This window comes from Haemaphysalis longicornis, unplaced genomic scaffold (assembly GCF_048455015.1).
Source record: "Haemaphysalis longicornis isolate Haplotype H1 unplaced genomic scaffold, Haemaphysalis longicornis Haplotype H1 scaffold_1, whole genome shotgun sequence".
NCBI lineage: Eukaryota > Metazoa > Arthropoda > Arachnida > Ixodida > Ixodidae > Haemaphysalis > Haemaphysalis longicornis.
This window is the reverse complement of record NW_027526203.1, coordinates 348,983,670-349,007,830: the sequence shown is the minus strand read 5'-3', so window position 1 is coordinate 349,007,830 and position 24,161 is coordinate 348,983,670. Positions and strand designations below refer to the sequence as shown.

The following is a 24,161-nucleotide window of genomic DNA, read 5'->3' as shown; positions in this document are numbered from 1 at the left end:
AGGTCGCGGGTTCGATTCCCGGCCGCGGCGGCCGCTTTTCTGATGGAGGCGAAAAGCAAAAACGCCCATGTGCACGAGATTTCGGCGCACGTTAAAGATCCCCAGGTGGTCAAAATCAATCCGGATCCCTCCACTACGGCGCGCCTCATCGCCTGCGTTGCGTCGGCGCGTTAAACCCTGCAATCAATCGATATCTTACGTATCTCCAACATTGTTACCAGCGTTGCACCCTATTCAGAAAGTTAGACCTAAGTGCTCTGGGAACGCATACGCACAGGAAAATGATGCTATCAGCCTCAACGTTTTCCTGGAGGATGATGTGCAGCACGCACAAGGATACCCCAAATAGTTCCTTGTCATGCTGACTGTGCAGAAAGGGACGCCTTGTCACAACACTGGCATGCTGCTTTTAAACGTTGCTGGACGAACCTTTCCGCCATTTGTCACCTCATTACAGTGGACAGTGATGGACAGTCGCGTTTTTGCTGAGCATGCATTGCCATGGAACGTCGCGACACGATTGAGAGTTTCGTTACGGTGAAAAGTTTCTTACGGCGGAGCGCCGCGACACAATAGAGAGCAGCACTGCCACAGAAGCTACATTACAGCAGAGAGTTGCGATGCGGCGCACAGCGGAAAGTCTCTATACGGCTGACAGCCCTGCCGCAAAATGTGAGAAATGCCAAGTCACTTGCAATGTTAAGCTGCAGGTATGTAAAATGAGAACTGTAGAACACCAGGGGCGGTATTCTCGAATTTTGGTTCTTTTGCGTCCCTTTCAAAGGTGTCCCTTTTGGCGAGCCCTGATTGGCTAAAAGCAAACAACCGGAAGTGACGTAATGCAAGCGCAACAAACCTACAGTCTACTGCCAACGCCCACTGCTTAACCAGAAGTACGTCACGATGAAAGGGACTCAAAAGGGACGTTTTCAAAAGGGACAGTTACGAGAATACCGCCCCAGGTCTGCTTATAGTTTGCTTTCCCTTGGCTTTAGCTTCTTTATGAATGATACTCGTTGATTGCTTTATTATGGGGAGTTTGCTTTGGGTGCTGAGCAGACTTGAAAGTATTGTAAGGCTTTGGCCATACACGCAGAGTAAGACCCGCACTAACAGCGGCAGTTCTGCTACATAATTTTGAAACCATAGTGTCAACTGAAGTCTCATAAACGTTGGCAAGTCAGTTTGCCGGATCAGAGCAGTCCGTAAGTGGTGTTGCATTCTGGAAGGCGTACCCGAGCCGAGCTCCGTCGCCTCCGACATGTGTGTGGTAGCGTGGTGAAGCGAGCGGCCAGTCAATGTTGCAGCCTTGAAGAGGACCAGAAGCCGAAGGCAAACTTAACTTGTTTACTCCATGGCGAGAGATGGCCGATGCCAGACAAGAACAATGCCCCGACGGGCGAGGTTACAGTACAGGACTCGAGCAGAGTGACAGCATTGATTCACTGCTCAAACAGGAATGAACTACAGCGCTTCGGGTGCCTTATTTATATCCAAAGCGCTAACCGTCAAACAAGCGTTCCCTCTAGATTGTGCACACGACACAAACGGCACAGACACACACAACGCTCTTTCCAGAGTTCGTGAGCGGTCGGTAGTAGCGGCGCACACCGAGTCTGAGACAGGGGAGAGAGGAGGTCTCCGCAGCAGCTTCCGCGTCCTTCGGACAAGTTGAAGCATGCTTCGTCTGCCGCCACTGAAGTTTGAATCACGCCGATAGCGAGGCGCCAGCGATCCAGATATGTGGCGACGCGTTTCGAGGCGCCAGCGATCCAGATATGTGGCGACGCGTTTGAATACGTCGGCTGCAAGCGTGAGTCACCGACAGGGGGGCCTGCTTGAAAGGTGCACGTAGTGGAGGCTTCGCCACCCAGCCAAGGAGTGTTGCACAAATCACTGCGGCGGGCTGATTCGTAACAGTGGTAAGAGTTAGAGATATCTCTACCTCTCAACAGAGAGGTTGAGAGGTAGAGATATCCTGTGTTCTCCATCGGAAAAGCAAATTACCAAGCGCTCAGGATTTTGCTCGACCAGGCTCTACAACGGAGTGCAAGAAGACCGCCCGACGTTTGGCCTAACGTTGAGGTCAATCCGTTCCCGCAGCTTGACGTACGATGCGTTTGAAATTTCTTGGCGCATCATTAGGCAGGCAGGGGTTACCTCACGTTAAAGCTGGATGTACAGGGAACCAGTGGTGTCGCTAAAGGGGGGCCGGGGGGGCCCTGGGCCCCAGGTACCAGCCCCTCGGTGAAAGGGGGGGGGTGCCACTTGTGCCTCGACAATGTGTAATGCAGACGTCGAAAACTGGAAGACAAGTGTAATGAGACCACAGCTTTGGCCTGTTCAATTTACGTCCCCACCAGTCTATTCAAATTTATTTCCTGGTACAACGGAAGAAAGCGAGTAGAATTTTGGCATCCAGGAATGTCGCGGTAGTCGAGGATGGGCGCAGCTTGAGGAGTTGATTGGCTGCAGAATGAGCGGAGGCTAACAAGGAACAAGGAATGAAGAGGGGGTGCCGTCGGTATGACTGCGACGCTCGGAGGGCGTAGCGAGCAAGCTTCTTTTTCAATGGGACGACAGGGGGCTAACAAAGCCCCTTCATCACGTCCAGGACTACTGTTGGCGTGGAGTGCGAGATCAGTACGGAGGGGCAAGGAGGGAGGGGAGAGTTGAAAAGGGGAAGCATCAGGGCCAACGAGACTTTGGTCATGTGTCCTTGGCGGCTTTCCACGTGGCATTTTTACGCACGAGATGTGTACGGGCTCATGGTGAATGTTTAGTATTTTCTGGAGTCTTCACGGTGACGCGTCGGAGACAGTGTACCCCGGTCTGCTTGCCATATTTTCAGAAGGAAACCAAGGTGAAAATAACTTGAAAAAAAAAATGGGGAAGATTGAATCTTGAGGAAGCGGGGACTGAATTAAAACAAAATGAAAGAAAGTGTGAAACATGCAATGAATGTTGGTGCGGAGGAGCTAACTGTACAAATTAAGCCTGTGTTAGGAGGAGGGGCGCAAGTGAAAAGGGGATGGGGGGGGGGTGAGCTCAGGTGTCCAACAATGGGCGAGACAAATGGGTCGTCGCAATTTCCCTTGGTTGCACCAAATTCCTTCACTGCTTGCACTAACCAACCAATTCGCGATCCAAGCAATTGCGAAGGATCTGAAATCGGGTGTTGACAGTTCATATTTTTTAAGTCGTTGACTTTCGTTCATTGTGCTCAGCGACGCAGCCAGCACATTGCGATTGCACGAAGATGGCGATATATGGAAGGGGGGTATCCCATGCGGCCCCGTGTAATTAAACTAAAAGAACAACGGACGAGTAGCTTGTCGAACAAATTATGCAAGAAATAGAACAGTTATGTAGGCATTTATTTTATTTACCTAACTGTTAACCAGGTAAATTTACGTTGTTTATTACATTCTCCTGTAAGCTAAGCGCAATATTTTGCGTTGCGCGCATAAATAAAGCGGATAGCCTTGTGTTAATTTTCTTTATATTTTATCATGGTTTTCGTGTGGGCGTCCCACGGAGTTCTAAGTAAAGAAATATTTGAAGCTGATAACCTAAATATTTTGCTTCGGTAGGTTCATCTTTCAAGGTGGAGGATGAGTAAAAAAAGTAAAAAAAAACAGCGTTGGTATCCCATAAAGAAAAGAAATGGTAGTAGTATCCAATTTAACTTCAATAAAGGAAGGTAAAATTACTTTGTGAAGCACAACATAAGACTCGGGAAAAAAAAACACTGTCTGAAGAACTAGAAGTACATTTTTCTTGTCGTATGTACGTTTGTCCTGTTGCAGAACTTCAGTAGTGCAAGTTCCCCCTGAAACGGGTTTTACCTAGTTTAAAATACGTTAGCTGGTATTTTGCTCCAGGAAATTAAGCTTACATGGGCAAGGAAAATCTCAACAAGTTGGAGAATTCGAAAAAAAGACATTTGATGGACACCTGATTCTATGCACCCACACAAAAACTTAATAGTGATGTAAGTGATTGTTACTACTGAGAACTATTTGAAAGTTTTTTGTATTACTTGTACATAAATGGAACTTGTTAGTGGTACTAATAGTAGAACTGACTAACATTTGAGAGGAAGCCTCCAAGGTCGAATAAGCTTCTGCAAAGGAAGAAGTGGCAAGCCCCTGAAATGCAGCCTGATGATGTAAATGAAACAGTCCGAGCTATATGTTGGTAGAGCGACTGCCCTGGATTGGTGGTGGCCGCAGGTTCAAACCCTGTGGCCACTTAAAAATGCTTAATTTCAATGTCATCGAAGGGGACAGGACACCACGTTACACTTCCGACAAGGCAGATGTAGAAATAGCAGAACAGAGTCATGAATGAACCGGTAAATTACAGTAAAATTAGCATTGCCCAGTGTTCTTCTCATCCTTGTTTCTGTTTGGCTAGTGCTAATTATGTCTTATTTTACTAAAAGTGCAGTACTATATGCAAGGTTAGTAGTTGTGATGCAGTCCATATACATGTCTGCAACTCTTTCAGGTAAGCCGGTTCTTTCATCCTCAAAGGGCCTCACTCAACTGCCCGGACATGCCCTTCCGTGTGGTACACCTTTCCAGCAAAAACTGCCTCTATGGCAAGGATAGACACAAAACACACGCAGAAGTCACAATCCATGGCTTCCACTCAAGATCGATTGTGGGTTTAACGCGCCGACGCAACGCAGGGGATGAGGTGCGCCGTAGTGGAGGGCTCCGGATTAATTTAGAGCACCTGGGTATCTTTAATGTGCGCCATAATCTCATTCACACGGGCGTTTTTGCTTTTTGCCTCCATCAGAAAAGCGGTCGCCACGGCCGGGAATCGAACCTGCGTCCTTGTGCTCAGCAGCACAACGCCTTAGCCATTGAGCCACCGCAGCGGGCTCCACTCAAGATCAGTGGGACGCGTAAACTCTTGCCAAGCGAAAAATCAAAGCACAGGGGACAAAAAAAAAAAAAAAAAAGAGATGGGTATGCTGCACACTGAAAATTCTTTTTTTTTAAATTTGAGTAGTGTATAACATAGCTGGAAGTTCTTTTTTATGAAAGCTAAAATAGCAATTTGAACATGCATGGAATGAGACAAACAGTATAAGTAGTCGTGAATAACTTTATGTAGCAAAGAAGTGGATGTGGTTCTTCAGTCCGGGAGCTCATGTGATGACTTGGTGCTCTCTGGCCTGGAGACTAGCAGTTGCTGACGTCCAGGTTAAGGATCACCCACAGCTCGGGGTGGGGGAGGGGGAGAGGAAATAGGTGGGGGGGGTGGGGGGGCAGGAATGTGAGCACACCCGATAAGGATACGAGCATGGGTGCCTGGTTGAAAGGTACCTGGTTGAAAAGAATTCTGCACGATATTGTTTTGGACATCTGTGGTGTAGCCAAATGAGGTAATTGGGAAAGCACTCGTCTAGATCCTACAGAGAGTAGTTTCTTTTTGTTTGGGAAGTTTGGGATGAGGAGACAGAAGGGCTTGTATAGGGGCGTCGAGACCAACTGTGAAAAAAAAAAAACTGATGCCAGATGATGCTACCAAAGAAGTATAGGCGCCAAAATTCTGTCCAATCAAAATAGATCAAACTGTTATTTCACATACTTTGATATGTTGCCAGAAATTTCACTGCAACTACTTTGCACATGCCAGCAAAGAAGGGCATTACATTGTGTCACTGGCTAGCACACTTTATGGATGTATTCTATAAGCTGACTTAATACTCTTGTTTTTTCAAGGAAAACTTAAGCACTTTCATTATACACGGCACTTCTGCATGGCTAAACAACCCATAGGCTTAAATAAGTGTGTTCTTTCACAATTTTTGCCTTTGCGGGCTTCATTAAAATGTACTGTCGATTGGCTAGCATGCCACAACACTACATAAGAACCATGCAGACTGCGCAGAGCATATGGTCGCATGCTACGAACTGTGTATGCATGTCGATGTCATCAGGTTAGTCTCATTACATTTTTCAGTCACTGAACCAGGCAGTGAATTAAAAAAAGGGGGGAGGCAGGGGCAAGCATAGCGTCATGTGTTAGTTTTGCAGCCAAAAACTTCAGGACACCAATGTAACACAACCACATAACAGTGAAGCGATTTTATTACGTTACCCGCCGCGGTGGCTCGGTGGCTAAGGCGTTGCGCTGCTGAGCACGAGGTCGCGGGTTCGATTCCCGGCCGCGGCGGCCGCTTTTCTGATGGAGGCGAAAAGCAAAAACGCCCGTGTGTACGAGATTTCGGCGCACGATAAAGATCCCCAGGTGGTCAAAATTAATCCGGAGCCCTCCACTACGGCGCGCCTCATCGCCTGCGTTGCGTTGGCGCGTTAAACCCCACAATCAATCAATCGATTTTATTACGTTACCTGGCTTTCCACACAGCCTGCTGGCATACAAACATCACTGAAGTCATGACATTCCTTGACAAGGTGACGTCCCTTTGTGTAGCCACAGCACAGGGCCCCTTCTTCTTTGGGGAGATGGACATAGCTTAGCTGGCTTAAAAGGGTCACTTGGTATGCAGACAGCAGAGCTGTAGAGGACATTTCACCCTCATGTCAATACCCCTTCATATGAGCTACATTCAGCACTACTTAATTTCCCTGTTTATACAAGCACAGTTTTATTTATTCTCTTCAACAGTATTGAAATTTACTTACTAGCAAAATATGCTTTTGCACAAGTATATTGTGTACGTTCTAAAATATGACAATTTATTATGATCATGCTGAGTGTAACTGTAGCACCAGCTGGTTGACCGCTTTTCGCCCAGTCAGTACAAATATTTTCTACACATTGTTCTCGGTGAATCCACCAGCTGTGTTGGACTCCACCGGCCATGTTGGATCATTACACACTGTCTCAGAATTCTCAGCTTCAGGAAAAAATGACAATGTGTTGAGACGTACCATACACGCCACGAAAAAAATAGTAGAAAATGGGAGAAATAAACGTCAGTTTTAAGTATGTATTTCTGAACAAACCAAACACTGTTTGTCAATTAACAAAAGCCAAAAGAGCCACGAAAGACGTTATATTTCACTAAGTTATGCAGCCTTCTCATGTTTGCCCTATGCCCTGTTTCTGTTCATGCTGGCAGCTGCCTGGCATGCATTGGAGTGCAAGGGGCGTTGGGACGTGATATAGTCTCAACGTAATTAGCTGCGGCCATTAACCCTTTGAGGGTCAAATTTTCTCGCCAAATGCGACCCCCTAGGGTCGATTTTCTTTATTGCTGATTTAAATTCTTCAGACGAATCTATTTCGAGAAAAAATGTGGTGATTTTTTTAGGGCAACCATGAAGTGACAAAAAAATTGTTATTGTTACGTACCTGGGGTTTATTCATGGGTACCCAAGAAAAACCGTAAAGAAACCTTGTACGGCTTATAAAAAATCCTCAGTTTCGCAGGCGCAATAAGTGGGAAGCACTTGGAAGACGAACCTAAAAAGCCGCCGCGCACCCGGGCGTGATCCGCTGCGCAAGCAGCACAAGCGATAGCAGGTGCGCCACTGTAGTAAAGCATAAAAAAAGAAAAGAAGAGCCATTGGTGCAAGAAAAAAATTTCACGTATTTCCGCAGTGTGGTAGCACATGTTAAATGAGAGGAATGATAGAAAAGAGCACGTTTTTTAAACATACAAGCGATGACGTACATGTACGTCATTGACCATTTTTAGGGTCAGACTAGACTACTTCATCAAAAAGCTCTTCTGCCAAGCAACCTCCTTGCGCCCCTACCGCAACATCTGGCAATAACAAACAAGGAATGAATTTCGTGGTCCCCCTGAAGTTTGTGCAGATTTTTAATTCGAACTATTTGTCCTGTGCAAAGACATTCTCCTGACCAGGAAACAAATTGGCTCCATCACGCACTCAAAAAGAAAAATGTTGAATGCACATTCCTAAAAAAAGGGCAGGGGCCTGTGGTCAGGCCTACAGGTCAGGTTACTACTGAACTGCCATTGGAATCAGCATTACCTTGGACATGTGGTGCAGCTTTCTGAAGCTGAACCCAATTAAAAACTCCAAATGCAAAAGAAAACATTCGTCATTAGCGTGTTCAAATTAACTGAAGCATTCCAACTGAAGAACACCCACAACACCACAATCCAGAATGCACAAAAACAATTTACAAGCTACGCCCAGGAGAGTGATGCATGGGGAAAACTCAATGTCTGGACCAGAACCTCACCCAAAAGATTAATTACCCACCTCAAGGTGGACGACACCCCCACTCTAAACGTCAAAATGATGGGAAGGTCAAACACTGCTATTGCAATCACAGGCCCAGGCAGCCATGCCCTGAGGAGCGTGCTGTACTGACAGCATATAGTTGCATTCACAACCACCCACGGGTGCGCTTCTGCGACACCCACTTCACCACAGCCCACAGCAAATATTGACCCCCAAGCAAGAACACGTGTGCGACCACATTACGTGGGTCAAATGCGAGATAAGGTCAACTGGCAGCAGTGGTGAATTTGAGGTTTAGGGGGGGAGGGGTCGAAGGCGGTGAGGTTTCAGTGATCAGCGAACCCATAACATATTCCTAAACTTTGCATAGGGTGGAATAGCACAAGCATGAAGTTATGTGCCATGCCATGTTCGAGAAGTAGGCCCATGAAACACAAAATGCAGACGCAAAACACGCTTGCCTTGCAAATGCTTTGCCATTGCAGTTGCAAAGGCAAAAAAATATAAGCGCAAATGGTACTATCTGCAGGAAAGAAATAAACCAAATCATGAAAGTTACATCAATTCTGTAGAGATGGCACCAGTGATGTGATAAAATAAATGACAGCATCTTTTTTGTATGAATTGTGAACAGGTTATTTGAAACCTTAAGCACGTTCGAAGGAAGTCCAAAAATGATCGGACACAAGCATATAGTCTACAGCATGAAAAACTAATGGTTGGGCACAATTAATCGAAACGTACAGTATTGTCCATCGAAATTGTCAGCCTTCAATTTGAAGTCTTGAGAAACGCCGCACCTCTGCGGTTTTGTTGGTCTAGATGGTGAGTCGCGTCACCCACATGGGAACAGCGTGGAGGCGCCAGGTGGAAGGACACTTCTTGGCACGTTTTGCTGGTTTTGCTGAATTGGCAGTAGGGTGGTGCATACCTGCCAGGTTTGCCGGGATGGCATTAGGGAGATCTGACCGGCGGGGGGGGGGGTTGTAGCAACAACAGAATACGTAACTTTACACACATTTTTGTATTTACTTGCAACTTAGCAGGGAATGGACTGTTTCTTCGTCCAAACTACCAACAAGCTACACCACTTAAAGGAGCCATGAAGAGAAAATACAAGTTCGTGTAATTTGAAAGAACTAGGATTCAGTATCTCACTCAGCTTCATTACAGCCCCAAAAGATGGTTTTTTACGCAAGAAAAGCAAGAAGTATTTAAAAACTTTCAAATTTTGCGCCACAGTGACGTGTTATGAGGAAGAATGACGTTGTACGGGCCAACAATAAAACATAATTTTCAGTGCGTTAACTGCACGTTAGCATTCAAGTGATGCGGTCAAATGAAACTAGAGGCCCCATTACAGACGTCCAGTCATGTGTCGTCGCGACAGGTCAGTTAGGCGGCCGCCAATCGCACAAACAAGGTTCCGTGACGTCATAGAAAAGTTGCGGGAAATTGGCTAGGGGGTCGCGACTGCTTCACACGTTTTCTTTAATATCTCCGTTATTTGTTCGAAGATTGCGATGATATTGGTATCATTGTTATCGAGACTAAGCAGTCTTTCTAATAAACCCAGCTTGTATTTTGTCTTCATGGCTCCTTTAAATGTTCGACGTGGCTGACGCCGCCCTTTTCAGAAAGTCCTGGAAATAGTACTGCCAAGCGCAATACAAAACAGCAGGAACTCTGTTTTGTTGTTTCGTCTAAACGGCCGTCCAGAACGGCCGTGCTCGTGCGTAAATGAAAGCGGCGGCGGCGCTGCGTTTATATGAACAGTAAACTAACAATGGGACGAACAGGTTTACTATCTGCGCATGGCCGACTACGACTTTTTAAGCACTTCACTGATAACGATGCCAATTGGTGTCGGGTTGAATTGTCAGGTATACCTTCGGAGCATTGTGGCCATACTGGGAAAAAGATTTGGCCAAAGACGGGTGCGTTTTCGGGAGATGTTGGTTTCGGTCGTACAATCATACAAAACCATGCAAATTCGGGAGTCTCCCGGAAAATTCGGGAAACATGGCAGGTATGGTGATGTGTGCAGTGCAGCGTGTTAGCAGCAATGCCTCAATGCCCAGTTGATAGTGTGCTGTGCTGCCAAAGGCTATGCCTACAACTTATAGATATCAAGGAAAGCTGACAAGCTTTCCCAGGAACTTTTCAGTTGAAGAAAAATTCGTCCTGGTCCAGGATTCGAACCTGGGACCCCCGCTTAACCGGAGCAATCACTCTACCAACTGAGCTAACCAGGAGGCTAGCACTTTGTAGCGCGAGAGCAAATTGATTAACAACTCGAATTGACCAGTTTCTGGGAAAGCTTGTCAGCTTTCCTTTGTAGTTGTATGGCTGCATTGAGGTGGATGTCAAACTTTCCTTCACAGAAACTGACTCCACCTTGGGGATTTCTCCTAAAATCTCGTCGATTAACACCTGTCCATCACTTCGAGTTGATCAATTCACTCTCGCACTACAAACTGCTAGCCTCCTGGCGTACATTCACAGGTATCAGCTGGGTAGATACGCCAGTGAAGTACTTAGGCGTCCCCCTCGAAAACTATCGTGACAGTGACCCTTTTTGGCGCAGGCAAGACACCGAAATCCGTGATAAAGTGGATAAGTAGGGAGGTAAGCAGTTGTCCGTGTTTGCGCGAGCGACTGTGAGTAATCTGGTCTTTGTGTCAAAACTTTGGTACGTGATGCAGGTTTTACATTGCTCGCGAGCCAATGTGAAAAGATTGCACAGGGTGTTTGCTGTTTTTATTTGGTGTTCCACTTGGGAGTGCACAAGCTGAACCAACCTGTTTAGACGAGTGCGCTGTGGGGGTCTTTTTCTGGCGCACCTTTTTCTGCGCCAGGTAGTGAACCACTGTCTTTTTCTGCGTGATGTGCAATACCCTTTTTTGCACACCGTGTGTCAAGTACGCCTGGGTAGAGTTTTGCCCGAATTCATTGTTACTTCTTGTATTCAGTACGGTGGCATTCATGACTATCTACGTGAGATTGTACTTGCGGCAAGATTTTTATTCTCATGGTTTTCTTTCGAGTATCTGGCTAGCGTGCACAGAAAAAAGCTGTATAGAGACCTTCTTGACATCACTTTGCCGACTCCTTTGTACCGATCCCTATACAGTGCAGGGCCAGGACAAGATGTATGTCAGCGTGTGAAAAAAATGATCGTCCTGCCTTATGTGATCTTTTTTCTTTAAATTACATGCGGGAGTATTACCTGTTAAAACTTGGATGATTCAAAAAGGTTTGTTTGTTCCCTGGTGCCCTGACTGCTTGGTTTGTAAAAAGACAGAAGCAGTAGAGCACGCATTCATAGACTGCTGGAACGGGGTGTTCCTGTGGGACATTTTGCTGAGAACACTAAAAAAGGATTTCCCATTGGATAGCCATGGAATCAGGTTCTTGGCCGTTGAAAACTACGGCAGCGTCCCGTATGATCTTTAGATGTCGCTGGCCCTGCATAGTATATGGAAATCTCGAATGGCAGTTCGCCATAATGATGTTGATGCGAGGCCGAGCACAGGGTTGTTCTGCCAGAGTGTACGGGACATCTTAAAAGTGTACAAAGGCCAACTTTCTCCACCTGACTGGTTGAATGTGTTGGAAAGTGTGGCATGGCTTCGGCCTTTTTAACAATCGCACACTAGCAAATAATGTGCTGGTGTCTTTTCACACTTTGTAATCTTTTTTTTTTGTTCCTAATGTGTATACCAAAGACAGGCAATAAAGAAAAAAAAACTGGTTAGCTCAGGTGGTAGAGCGACTGCTCCGGTTCGAATCCTGGACCAGGACGAATTTTTCTTCAACTGCGAAGTTTTTGGGAAAGCTTTTCAGCTTTCCTTTGTAGCCGTATGGATGCACTGAGGTGGATGTCAAACTTTCCTTCGCAGAAACTTACTCCACCTAAAATGTAATGGATTAACTTTCAGATAGCTCCTCTTGTGGAAATCTCGTTATTTTCTGGCTTTCTTGTGCAATCCCAAACATGCAAGGGCATTTTCTCTCTTCAGTGAGCAAAGGATGACACAGGGGCCATATTGGCGACCTATTTTAGGTCGTGTAGAGGGGGCAGCTGCCCCCCCCACACCCCGTTCAAGGCTGCCACTGACACCAGTTGATACGTTATGCTCACAAAAAGTTGCTGCATGCGTTTATTGTATGGTTACGCATCTTTGCATTACCGTTGCTATCAGAAGAAAATGCTAGAAACGAGCTCAGCCAATCCCATTCCACCACTCACAATTGTGGATGTCCTACAATCATGCCGCAAAAACGGTATACAGCGACATACCTATGTTCACACTTTTGGCATTTGTTGGGTTAAAATTATATGGCGGCCGTGAGTGGTACATTTGTATTCCAACCACATAATAACCATTGGGGCACCTTGTGACGAATTTTCCAATGATGGACATTCCGCTCTAATGAATGCCGCTTACCAGTTGCATTATGGCAAATCAATATATATGATGAACGGGCCTTCTAAGAAAGCAGCTAGAGTGTGCTACTATGTGACCACAGAAGGAGTAGCACATGTATCCTCATAACACAACGAACCCACCTTTTCTAGTTTTGTGAACTGCTGGGAGCAGATGGCCCTGGTTGCAAGCTGCCTTCCTCTTTGGTGCTGAAGGGCTGTCTGAAACTGAAACCAAAACAGAAATGCACTGTTTTTGGATATGTTATGTCACCATACAGCATGTGCCCAAGCCCCTTTCGTTTGGCTGTAATGAATGCAACCCTTACGTTCTGAGCAACACGGTCACATCAAGGTGTCGAAAACACTGTGACATGTACTGCCTGTTCCCTACAAGCACATTTAAAACCACCGAAAAATTGTTTATTAAGGGACCTAGAAGGAGGGCATGCATGCAGTAAAGCTAGGAAAACAAATGGTAACCTTCACAACTCTCATGTTGCTCTAGTGCGACTGCATGCGCAGTGGTCTTGATGGTCTGGAGTAAATGCAGAAGGGATGCAAAGCCATGTTCTGCATGCATGGATTAAATACCAACCCAAGAAATGAATGATACCGAACTTTTGAAAACCTAAAAATCAGAGCATTGTCACAACGCAAATACCAGTCAATGAATCAGCACCTTAATTAAAAAAGCTATGTTGGAAGTTCAGGAATGCTGGCAGGGTCCATTTTTTTACTCTTTTTTAGCACCCTTCCTTACACCTGGAAGGACCTGACATTAAGATAAGAGATGACCATGCCCGAGTTGGGCATTTCAGTGTTAGCTCAAGGCTGTCCAAGTTGGCTCTACCTTGGCCGACTTCGAATCGTTTGGGAAGGCCTTCAAGGACTCCTACCACACCAGTTCTTCGTGGTGCATTATCCAAGTTGGCTGCGAGTTCTTTCGGTAGTTTCTCGGCTCTATGGAGGAAAGACGACGTACTGTGCGACTCACCGATTCATGTTCATGCCACAAAATAGAGAATGAAAACGGGAAAATAGGAGGAGGCGTCTTCCGAACGAACGAGTGCCTTTGGAGCCCTGCGATTCAATGTGCACATGCATTATCTCCACTGTCAAATGCCAGCTCCAAAGGTTGGTGGATTTAGAAAGAAAAAAAAATGCTTTTGTCATCGCACAAAAGCCGAAACAACTAGCGTGTGTGCCATTTCAGCAATAACAAAAGGTTATACAGCCTTGTGTAAAGTTCTTTTTTTGAAGGGGGGGGGGGGCACTGGAAACGAGCAGCTTATGTTTCCGGGTTTCCACTCAAGTACTCATGCACGACTTGGCTACACAGCCGGATCCAGAATGACCCCACTGGGGGAGGGGGTGCAGTATGGATATCGTGGTAAACTGCCAAGTGGGTAGGCCATGTATATATTGTTTGGTAGGGCTAATGTCTGCATGGAGAGCTAGGAGGGGGTCGGGGGTAAGGAGCCAATCGCACCACTGTGATATCACTCCCTCTGATACACCACTGCTGTGCCATGGTGAAAAACAGACTGAAGACATTAAAACAGCTATGTACTGCCGTGAAAGAGTTCATAAAGTACGTGTTAAATAGCATGGAAATCATTGATCACATTTTTGCACATTTTTTATCTGATCAACACTGAACACATCTATGAAAAAAATGCACCCACTACCTTGAGTCTTGATGCAGACAGCATTAATTCAAGTTTTGATAGATGTTACGCCTAACAGCATTGCACCAATTAATATATCTGCATGTATGCTATTTGACTTGCAGCAGCACATTCAGTGCATTCTCGCAGATTAATCCACAAAATCACACGTACAATGTATCCCCGCTACGCCCCTAAAAAAAAAAAAACTGCTGGATAGTTGTTCTACGTTCATTTTTGAAGACACAAGAAAGGGAGGAAAGTTGTGTGGCACTTCAAATTATTTATCCCTCAACCTCCACCCAGGTCTTTATTGCGCCTTTTCAAAGCATGCGGCAGTATTATTACCCAATGAAATGCAACTTAGTGTGGGGATGTAACTAACTCTTGTGAATTGTACGGGGTGCTAGGTACCACAAAAACCCACCCTCTTACTTTCAGCAATGAAAGTTTCAGAAAATACTTTGTGCACAAGACAGAATTAAGTGAATAGAAGCTAGTATTTAAAGGACACACAGGCACTAAGCCGAAAATTTTTGGTGAAGCAATGAAGGCCTGCATTACTCCGCATAGCTCGACACCTTTTCTGAATGTGCAAAAGTCGAGTTATGGTCTACTTCACTGGCCCACACCAAAGGTACACTGGAAGTGCAGTTCACACGATTTCCACAGAGAAACTGTGGTCCCATTCCTCGCCAAGTTCCACATGCCGAGGAGGGTGGCACAGGGAGAATATGGTAGCTTGCGGTGGAGCAACCATTTAATGGTGTCGCAATAAACAAGTTCGTCGTGCAAATGCAATGGTTTCCTAGTACAGCACACTAACGCCATTCCTCCCAGGTTGGCAGCTGCTGCAACATTTTAAAGCCAAACTAAGAGCACAAGAAACACTAGGCTAGTGAATTCCAACCTACACTACTGTAGCTATTACAGCTATACATATAAACCAGTCCCTGCCATATGGAGCCAAGAATTTTGCCACCTACCCAGCACACCCACAATTCACACTACCAAAATACTAGCACCCTCAAACTGAAGCCACTTGCAGCACGAATACTATTTTGCCATGCTGCAAAAATAGGCCTGTGCCAGAAGTGCACATCACAGCACACAATTTTGCCTAGTCCAGTTTCCTGCATTACCTTGCACACCAGGTTTTGAACACCTTCCCACGCAGCCTTACTTGCTTTTCTTGAATACAATATTCACACATACCAAAAGTGGGCCAGGTCTAGTGCATAAGTCCCCTCACTACTTCCAGTGACGAGACACAGAATAGGGGGTCACAAACTCTTTTATTGGGAGTTCACGGTGCTCAGCGGGTGGTGCCCATGGACACCTGCCAGACCCTGATCAGGTTGTCCGTGTAGCCAGCAAACAATGTCTGGCCATCAGCCGACCAGGCCATGGAGATACACTGGGGAAGTTCAGCCTTGGCATTTGTGGTCATCACTTCTGGGCGCAGCTCATCCACCAGGCTCTTGCCTTCCAGATCCTGTTTGGGGGCAGCAAAGTGCAAGTGTCAAACCTTCCTTTGGGCAGCCATTCTGCGGCTGTGGTCACGGTGCCACCCTCATATTTGCAGGACACAATGGTCATCAGTGACCTTCAAGAAGGCTGTCAGTCAGTATCATAATCACAGGGCACACCAAACATAAACCTTGCAGCTAAAATGTGTACTGCCGAAACAGGAATGGTGCATTACATCAAGCACCTAAGGCAGAGCACAAATTGAAAACCCTCCTGTAGGAGATGAACATAACTCACCCAGATACGGATGGCAGCTCCAGTGGCCACGCACAGCCAGTAGCGGTTGGGGCTGAAGCACAAGTCATTGATGATGTCTTGGTGGTCCAGTGTATAGAGGCGCTTGCTCTCATTGAGGTCCCACAGCATCGCTTGGCAGTCCTGCACACAGCAGGAATGCATAACGTACTTGCGGACTAATCCACCTCTTTCGCCTCTGCATGCAAAGGCATAGTTTGATAAAGCTCTCATATTTGCAGGACACAATGGTCAACAATGACCCCAAAAAGGGTCTTCAGCCAGTCTCATAATCATCGAGCACACAACAGTGATAGAGAAAACTCTGTACAAATAAAAACTTGCAGCCGTGAACGCTGTCTGCACAACTGGATTCACTAAGGGATGTAGGAAGTGCACGCTGCTCCTTTTGTGTAGGTTGTTGTCTGGGTTTGAAGTTTTCGATAAGATTGGTATCATTGCTATCTCTGGCCAAAGCAGTGTTTTTATTGAACCAAAACTTGTTTTCTGGCTTCCTGGCCTATTTATTAGTGACTAAACGACTAGGGCAAAAAAAAAAGAACATCAAACTTGGCGAATATACTGCCACCCAATATTGCCTGGCCCCAACTAGCGTCACTAAATAAAGGCTTTTAGAGTATCGGCACTCTTTTCTCTCATTGTCATGTGCCGCCAGGATTTTCATTGGTCGGTCGGCACCACGTGATAGTTGTTTACGTATGGGTGCAGCCATTTTGTTTTTTGGGCGGCTCTCCTCTCTCTCTCTCCCTGCTGCGTGGATGCTAGAGCGGCCCGTCACAACCAGCGGTGGTTTCGTTGGGAGAGATGGCAACACTGCAAGCCAGAAACAAAATGGCCCCCATACGCTTCCGGGTGCACGAAGTGGCGGTACTCTTAAGCGTAGCTTATTTAGTGACGCTAGCCCCAAATATTCACCAACGCCAATTAGGACAACAAAGAGTAAGTGCAAATCCTTCAACAGCTTATACCCGAGCAAAGGCACTTCCTCACTCCCCTTGCAAATGCGCGCAGTGAAAACATGCGAGCGACATTCGGATAAGAGCTGCCAAGGGACAAGTCAGGGCCGCACCTTCCCGCCAGAGGCACAGAGCGAACCATCAGGTGACACAGTCACGGTGTTCAGGTAGCCCTTGTGGTCCTCATCATGTGCCTTCTTCAGCTTGCAGTTGGTGAGGTTCCACACCTTCACCTCGTAGTCCCAGCCGCACGAGACGATGATAGGGTTGCTGTTGTTGGGCGAGAAGCGCACGCACGACACCCAGTCAGAGTGTGCGTTCTCCTGAAAAACAAACAAGCACCAATCAACCCATGACACAGCCCCCTAAGCCTGTCCTCTCTTCATACACAACAGGATTCGTACAAATATACAAGAATTCAAGGCCCCATCTTTTATCGGTGCAGGGCAGCATATGTAACAACCTTTTACTACTGTTCTGCTGACACGCTAAACTTAATTTGTTGGGAAAAAAAAAAAAAAACAACCCCAAGTCGATACAACCACACCTCCTGGAAGTGAACAAGTTTAGAGCCACCCACAATATTACTAAGGAAGTTTAACACAAGCCATGCTGTTTTGAACATTTTTGGTTGCCAGAAATGGTCTTCAATACTCTTGGATAGTGAAGAACTTCAATATCGACCTTCCATTGCCCCTGCCCCCATAAATTTCCAGTTCATCAAAGAGGGGGAGAAGGAAGAGTCCACTGAATCTACCCACCATCATACACCTCAACACGAAATCCTCCAATAAAGCCGCATAGGAGCTAAATACACTCCTCTCCCCATTCAGTCTTGCTTATGTGTGCTTTTATTTCACTTTGGAATGTCAGTTTGAGGCACGGTGGAGCATAGCTATGGCAGAGCATTGCTATTACAACGCACACCAACAGAAAACAAAGGAAAATGGACGGCACGACAAAGACATGACAAAACCATCATCAAACATGGGGATAGGGCCAGGGCTAGTTTCTCGTCTAATAGGATATTTAGTTCCGCACGGGCCGTTATATAAAGCGGCACACACGTACTCCCAGAGCCAACTTTGAATCGCAAAAGCTTATTTTTTTATTGGGAGTGTGCATAACCGCTCTAATCATCCAAAAATAACAGCGTGCATAATCGTGCCGCCTGTTTTCAAGAAGGAAAAAAAAAAAACCCTTTCAATGCTCTTCAAAATTTCATTTTCAATTGAAAGGGTTTTCAAAGAACTGTACAAACCCAGTAAGGCCAGGGGCTACGGATCAACTAATGCTGTTGAAACATTGTAATGGAATGTCTGTTCTACACATGCAAGGTCATACCAGGAATACAAGACTTTACTGACACCGTCATGCTTACTGCATGGACGAAATGAACACCCGACCCTAAATGCCCTAGGTGTTGTAACCCTCACCATGTCGACAAGCGGTTTATTTCAATTGCTCTCATATGATGTGGAAGAGGTGAGGTGCACAGCACTCAGCCATGAGTTAGAAACAGCAGTCACTTGTGCTATGCCTTCCTTACATAAAATGCTATGAGCAAGTTGGCTTCCAAGGGGTTTGTGTGCCTCGTCAGTGATACAATAACCCCCATTCACAAACCTTAATGCATTTCAAGAACAAAACTAATCCTGAAGAAGCACCTTTTCTATAGTGGTTGAGAGCTTGCATAACCAGTGCATCATTCACTGGAAACGATTAAACTCAACAGCGGGAAACATTTTTTGCGTGCAAAAGAACTTTATCTGCAAGCTGGCTGCGCGGAAGCGGCTGGGAACACACCAGCACCGACCCACATAGTGGGACAAGTTGCAACAACCTAGCACTATCTGTGCACTCAAACCAACGTAGGCAGCTGCAGCTTCTCGCCACTCACCAGAATGGAACTATGGGCAAAACCCAAGTGACATATGCAGGAAACTGGATGTTACCGGGAAAAAATTGTGCAAGGGATTGTTATCTGCACTGCCAGTGCCACAGGGACCTGGCATATATGAATGCTTTGAGACCACTACTTTGACCACCTAGACTACTTGAGACCACTTTGAGTCCAGTACTGGCATGGGGTTGGTTGGGCCTTGCCCATGCAGTGTACAGCAACTGGCAAAACTATTGCTAGCCTCCTTTACATGTGTCGAACTTGCATGGAAAACGACCCCTTTGATAAACTCACCTCAAATATCCTTAAGGATGACTATAAATGCATGGTGGGCTTTTCTTACGAGCTGCCTTACAGCATAACTAACCCACAAGGCCATGGCAGTGAACTTCTGCAACGACAGTGGACCACTTCTACCCATCATGACAGCCAAACCAGCCACCTCAACCTTTTCATCTTTAGAATCTCTTCATTGCTATAACTAAGAGCCCAGGCCAGACGCCCTAATTATGCCGGGTAACCGCAACCGCAAAGTTGAAAAAAAAAAAAAAAAAAACACAGCACACCAAGCAACGTTTAATTCGCACATCATGCCGCAGGTACCAGTTGGTGTTAAAAGCGTGGCGTTAGGCTCAACATCGAACCCATCCCATACTCGCACCCCCTTTCTCTTGCCATGCCAGAAGTTCGGCGACAGGTTATATTCGCCTCTTTTTATCTCCACCTTTTTTTTTCTTTCGGCCACATGAAGCCAGATCATATCCATGTTCTCAGCCAATGGGAATTGTGCACCAGAAATATGGTTCTGGCATATACGTGACAGCACGTTTTATTCTATGTGCATCGCTGCACATTATGGCGACCCGCTCCTCCCTAACACAAAGCTGCGAAATGATCATTTGAATTCCGATTCCACTCATGAGAAGCCGGCGGTGGCTTGGGATGGGGAGCCGTAAGCCCATGTGCGTAAACTGCCCAGTTAGAAGCTTGTCTTCAACTGGCTCCTTGTAGTAGTGTGGGAGGATTGCTTAAGTGAATTGGGGTTTTGTCACTAGCATGCAAACTCTTGGGGAAAGTCATTCTTGCCACACTCCATGCGTGTTAACAGAAGGCTGACCTTGCCCACACAACGAGTGGAGTATGAACCTTTTGATCAGTCTTTTACCAGTCTGGGAAAGGTGCCTCGGGTTCCTGAATGAGTACAGTTCAACCTGGATATAACGAAGTTGACAGAAACTCGCCATTTTTTGTTACATGCAGGTTTCGAGTTAGGGCTCGCGTGAATGAAGCAGAAACCAAACCAAAATGCTGGACATCAGTGATGGCAGACTCACCATTAAAAACAGCAAAAAAATGCGTGATTTACGCCCTCTACTTTCCTGCAAACTTAGTCACAACTTGGCACTCCAAAGAAGCAAGGTGCACTTACCCCCTATTCACAAGCGTAAATTAAGTATCACTTTTACCAGTTTTTCAGTGCCTTAACCCGTTTCAAGGGTCAAACTTACGCTGAAACGGTGCCTTTTCGTGAACTTGATGCTCTTTTACGCACTCAAAATTGTTGATAGGGTGCTATAGGTGGTATTCATTGAAAATTTTAGCTGTCAATTTCTTCGCTTGGCAACACTGAAATGGCCACGGACATGGCGCGGCTTGTGCCCCTGCGCCCCTCACGCTGAAGAAACAAAAAACACCGGCGTGTCGTCTGCTCCGTTTCAATCCGATTCTCAACGGTGGTGTCAACAGAGTTGCTATTAATCGCACTTCAACAGTCAAGGCATTACTTTGTGTTCGGCGGGCTAGAGCTTGGAATGTCCAACCCATATCATGCGCTTAGCACGGACAAGTACCACCATCCCGCGGAGCCCGACGTAACCAGTGAAAGCGCACTCGCATTGTTGCATGCATGCCTCGCTATTGAATACAGGCTATTGCTGGGATACTGTACCGGGAGGCAACTTTCTTCTTTCTCGCTGGCAGAGACAGCATTTCAAATTGCGAGCTGCTTTTGAAAAGACAAAACTTTTTGTTTTCTGGCAGCAGAACTCATCACCGATAAACTGAAAGCATAGCAGTGGAGATTCGCGCCTACATGCCGACAGGTAGGCGTAGCACTTACAACCGACACCGCACTGACACTGGAACCGCACGTTTGCGGTGCGGGCGAAGTTCGCTAAATTAGTGCGTTTCTTCAGCCGATTTTTCAGAAAAAATGCAAAAAACAATGGATCATCAGCGTAGCGAATTCGTTAAATCAAGGTTAACCGTCGCAACGCCTTCGTTACATCGAGGTCGCAAACACATGGGTTTCAATGAGGCTGGCAATGGGGAATTGAAAAACTTCGTTAAATCCAGGAATTCGTTACATAGAGGTTCGTTACATCCAGGTTCAACTGTAATCCATACAGCAGAGCGACATACCATTCGCACTTTCCGCTCCTATCCTAGCAGAATTTGACTTTTATTGCCGACGTCTTCTCCGTCGGGCAGCAGGGCCCCTTTTCGGCAGGAGGCACCGGACCCCTGCCGAAAAGGGGCCCTGCTGCCCGACGGAGAAGACCTCGCCGGCCTAACCGTCCCAGCTGTGGCCAAATAAAGTTGTTCTGTCTGTCTGTTCACTGTGTAGCAGGCTAACATCATAGAATTGGCGCTCGCAGAGTTGCATGCGGCGTTAGTTGGGTTTGGGATGAATTTGAAGTGTTCCAAACTGTAGTTAGTTCTTGCACCAAGTATTTGCGCTAAACTAGCTTGTGTGCAAACAGTGAGGAAAACCGTGAAGCACAGCTGGTGTGTACACACAAACTGGCACTGGCATTATTTTGCTAGTTGCTAGACCAGAACACGTAGCAGCGCGTGGAGTTGCTTGGTGCTTACTGTCCACATGCTTTTAACACGGACTAATGTGACAAGGCAACTGCCTATTAGCCAGTCGACACTCGCTCAATTCTTTTTTGGCTGGTTGCACATCTGCACACTTAGGATTGGAGATAAATGAGCCCCTACATAAGCGAGCCTTTTACTGTGCCTGCAGTGCAAGACATGGCAGCTGCAATGACGTCAGTGAAAGCTATCTGTTCACAACACAGGCAACGTAATGCATGATGGGTAAAACGCCACTTTGCAATCCAAAACAGATGGGTGGCATAATGACCAATGTCAACACGGTTCGTGTGCACATGCCATTTTCTCTAGCGATGGGGTGTAAAAGGCTTTAAAACTTGATCATGATGAAATGATGGTATCAGGGTGTAAAGAGTGCCAGGAGCCTAAAACATGTCATGTGAGTTATCAAGAAATGTGAATGTTTTGGCATATACCAGTCTGGAGTCAACCATGGTAGGTAATGAGTTAAAATTTTTTATATCTCGACTAAGTTAAAAGGCGATTCGAGGGAACCATAGGTTCAGTTAAAAAAGCAATGGGTGTACAGGTATGGTATTTCTATAAATCTCAGGAAAGTGTCTCAGGAAAGTTCCACACAGTAGCACTGTTGGCATCGCACAGCGCAAAGGTGTCAGCGGAACCTAGTTTGATTCTCGTTCCGTGCACTCTACCTCAAGCAGCACTAACGCGACATTACATGAATCCCAAAAACTGCCATTCAAATCCAGAGATTTTATGCGCAAAAGATACACCTGGGCTATGCGGAACACCACAATGGAGGGCTCCGGATTAATTTCAACCACCTGATGATTTTTAATGTGCACCGAAATTTAAGCACACAGGCGTTTTCATCTTTCGCTTCCCATCCGAAAAATGCATTCAAGTTGCCGCTGCTGACAACTGCATGGGTTGCCTGCTCAGAAGACAGTGATTCACCCCCCCCCCCCCCCCCCAAAGCATCATCTTCAGTGCTCATGCAACCCCTTACACACAATATGAGTGCTTTACACCTTGCACTTACACCGAGAGTCCAGCTACCTTAAAAGTAGCACTGCATCCCAACATCTACAAATAAGGCAAAGTAGAATACACAAAGTGGCCTGCAGAAAAAAAATGCGCAGCTGGAAAGAACAGTGCAACGAGTCACTATTCTTTACAGACTCGCACAGATAAAAACCAGGCCACCACCCATCTCTAAAAAAAGGGGGAAAAATGCACGTACAATGGTGTACTTGCACTGAGCCAGTGTGTTCCACAGCTTAATGGACTTGTCCCGCGAACCAGAAACGATCTGACGATTGTCAGCCGAGAAGGCCACGCTCAGGACGTCTTTATGGTGATCTTCAAAGCGGCGGGTTGTGCGACCACTGCAAGAGAATGGGTTTAACTATTTACGCACTGTTCCGCAGAAATGACTCAGATATTAGCATGGATTGATTGCTCTCATTGAAAGGTTCATATCACTGACAGTCATCAGCTAATACATGCATAATAATCATCGAGCAATCAAAGGGGGCAAATTGCGTCTACTCGCAAACAGGCCGGCCTCTTCGAAAGCAACCTTTGCCTTCCGTAATCCCGAAAAGCGCACCCGAAGACAAAACCGCACCTACCAACGCTTAACAAAGATGGAAACGTTGCACTTACACGATCAGGTCCCACAGGCGCAAGGTCTTGTCCCACGAGCACGACAGCGCATACTGGCCGTCAGAGGACATCACCACGTCGGTTACGAAGTGGCCATGTCCCTTCAGACGCCTTTTTGGAATCCCGTAGCTCGTCTCATCTTTAGTAAGCTCCCACAGAATGAGGGTCTTGTCTGCAAAACACGTTGCACATACGTGTACTCACAAACCAGTCATTGCAGCCATAACGACTGCATCCCGATTAGGATTTAAAAAAAGTCAAATGCAATTTACACAATAAAAGTAAAAGAACAGGCTAGCAACGTGACGTCTTCATTTAGAAGTAAATTCGGCACATCACAACAGACTAATGGCACATATAACCATTGGCATGGCGGCATACGTACCCCGCGATGCGGAAAGCACCGTTTCAGGAAATTTCGGGTTTGTCGCAATTCGCGTTACCCAGCCGTTGTGACCCCTAAGGGTTCCCTTCAACTCCAACTGCTCAGACATTTTGAAAAAATTGCTCTCTCTCGATGATTACGCCGGATTTCAGAACCACCTAAAAGACGGTCAACAGCTCGGCGCCCACCATAGAGCCAAAAAGGACCGCACCGACCGCACTTGACAGCTACACAAAAAATACAAAAAGTGCTCTGCAAATTTAAAAATATTATAAACTATTATAAATTTATCTAAAATT

The 24,161-nt window shown here is 46.2% G+C and overlaps 1 protein-coding gene across 1 annotated transcript; it reads right to left on the bottom strand.

Moving 5' to 3' along the window:
• Nucleotides 1-15,579: 15,579 nt before the first annotated feature.
• Rack1 (Receptor of activated protein kinase C 1) lies at nucleotides 15,580-24,074 on the bottom strand. Its single transcript, XM_077685815.1, has 6 exons — nucleotides 23,863-24,074; nucleotides 23,478-23,649; nucleotides 23,053-23,197; nucleotides 17,158-17,367; nucleotides 16,071-16,211; nucleotides 15,580-15,798 (listed from the first exon to the last, which is right to left on the bottom strand). Exons 1-6 carry the CDS (start codon nucleotides 23,969-23,971, stop codon nucleotides 15,619-15,621), a joined length of 957 nt encoding a protein of 318 aa, XP_077541941.1. The 5' UTR covers nucleotides 23,972-24,074; the 3' UTR covers nucleotides 15,580-15,618.
• Nucleotides 24,075-24,161: the final 87 nt, after the last annotated feature.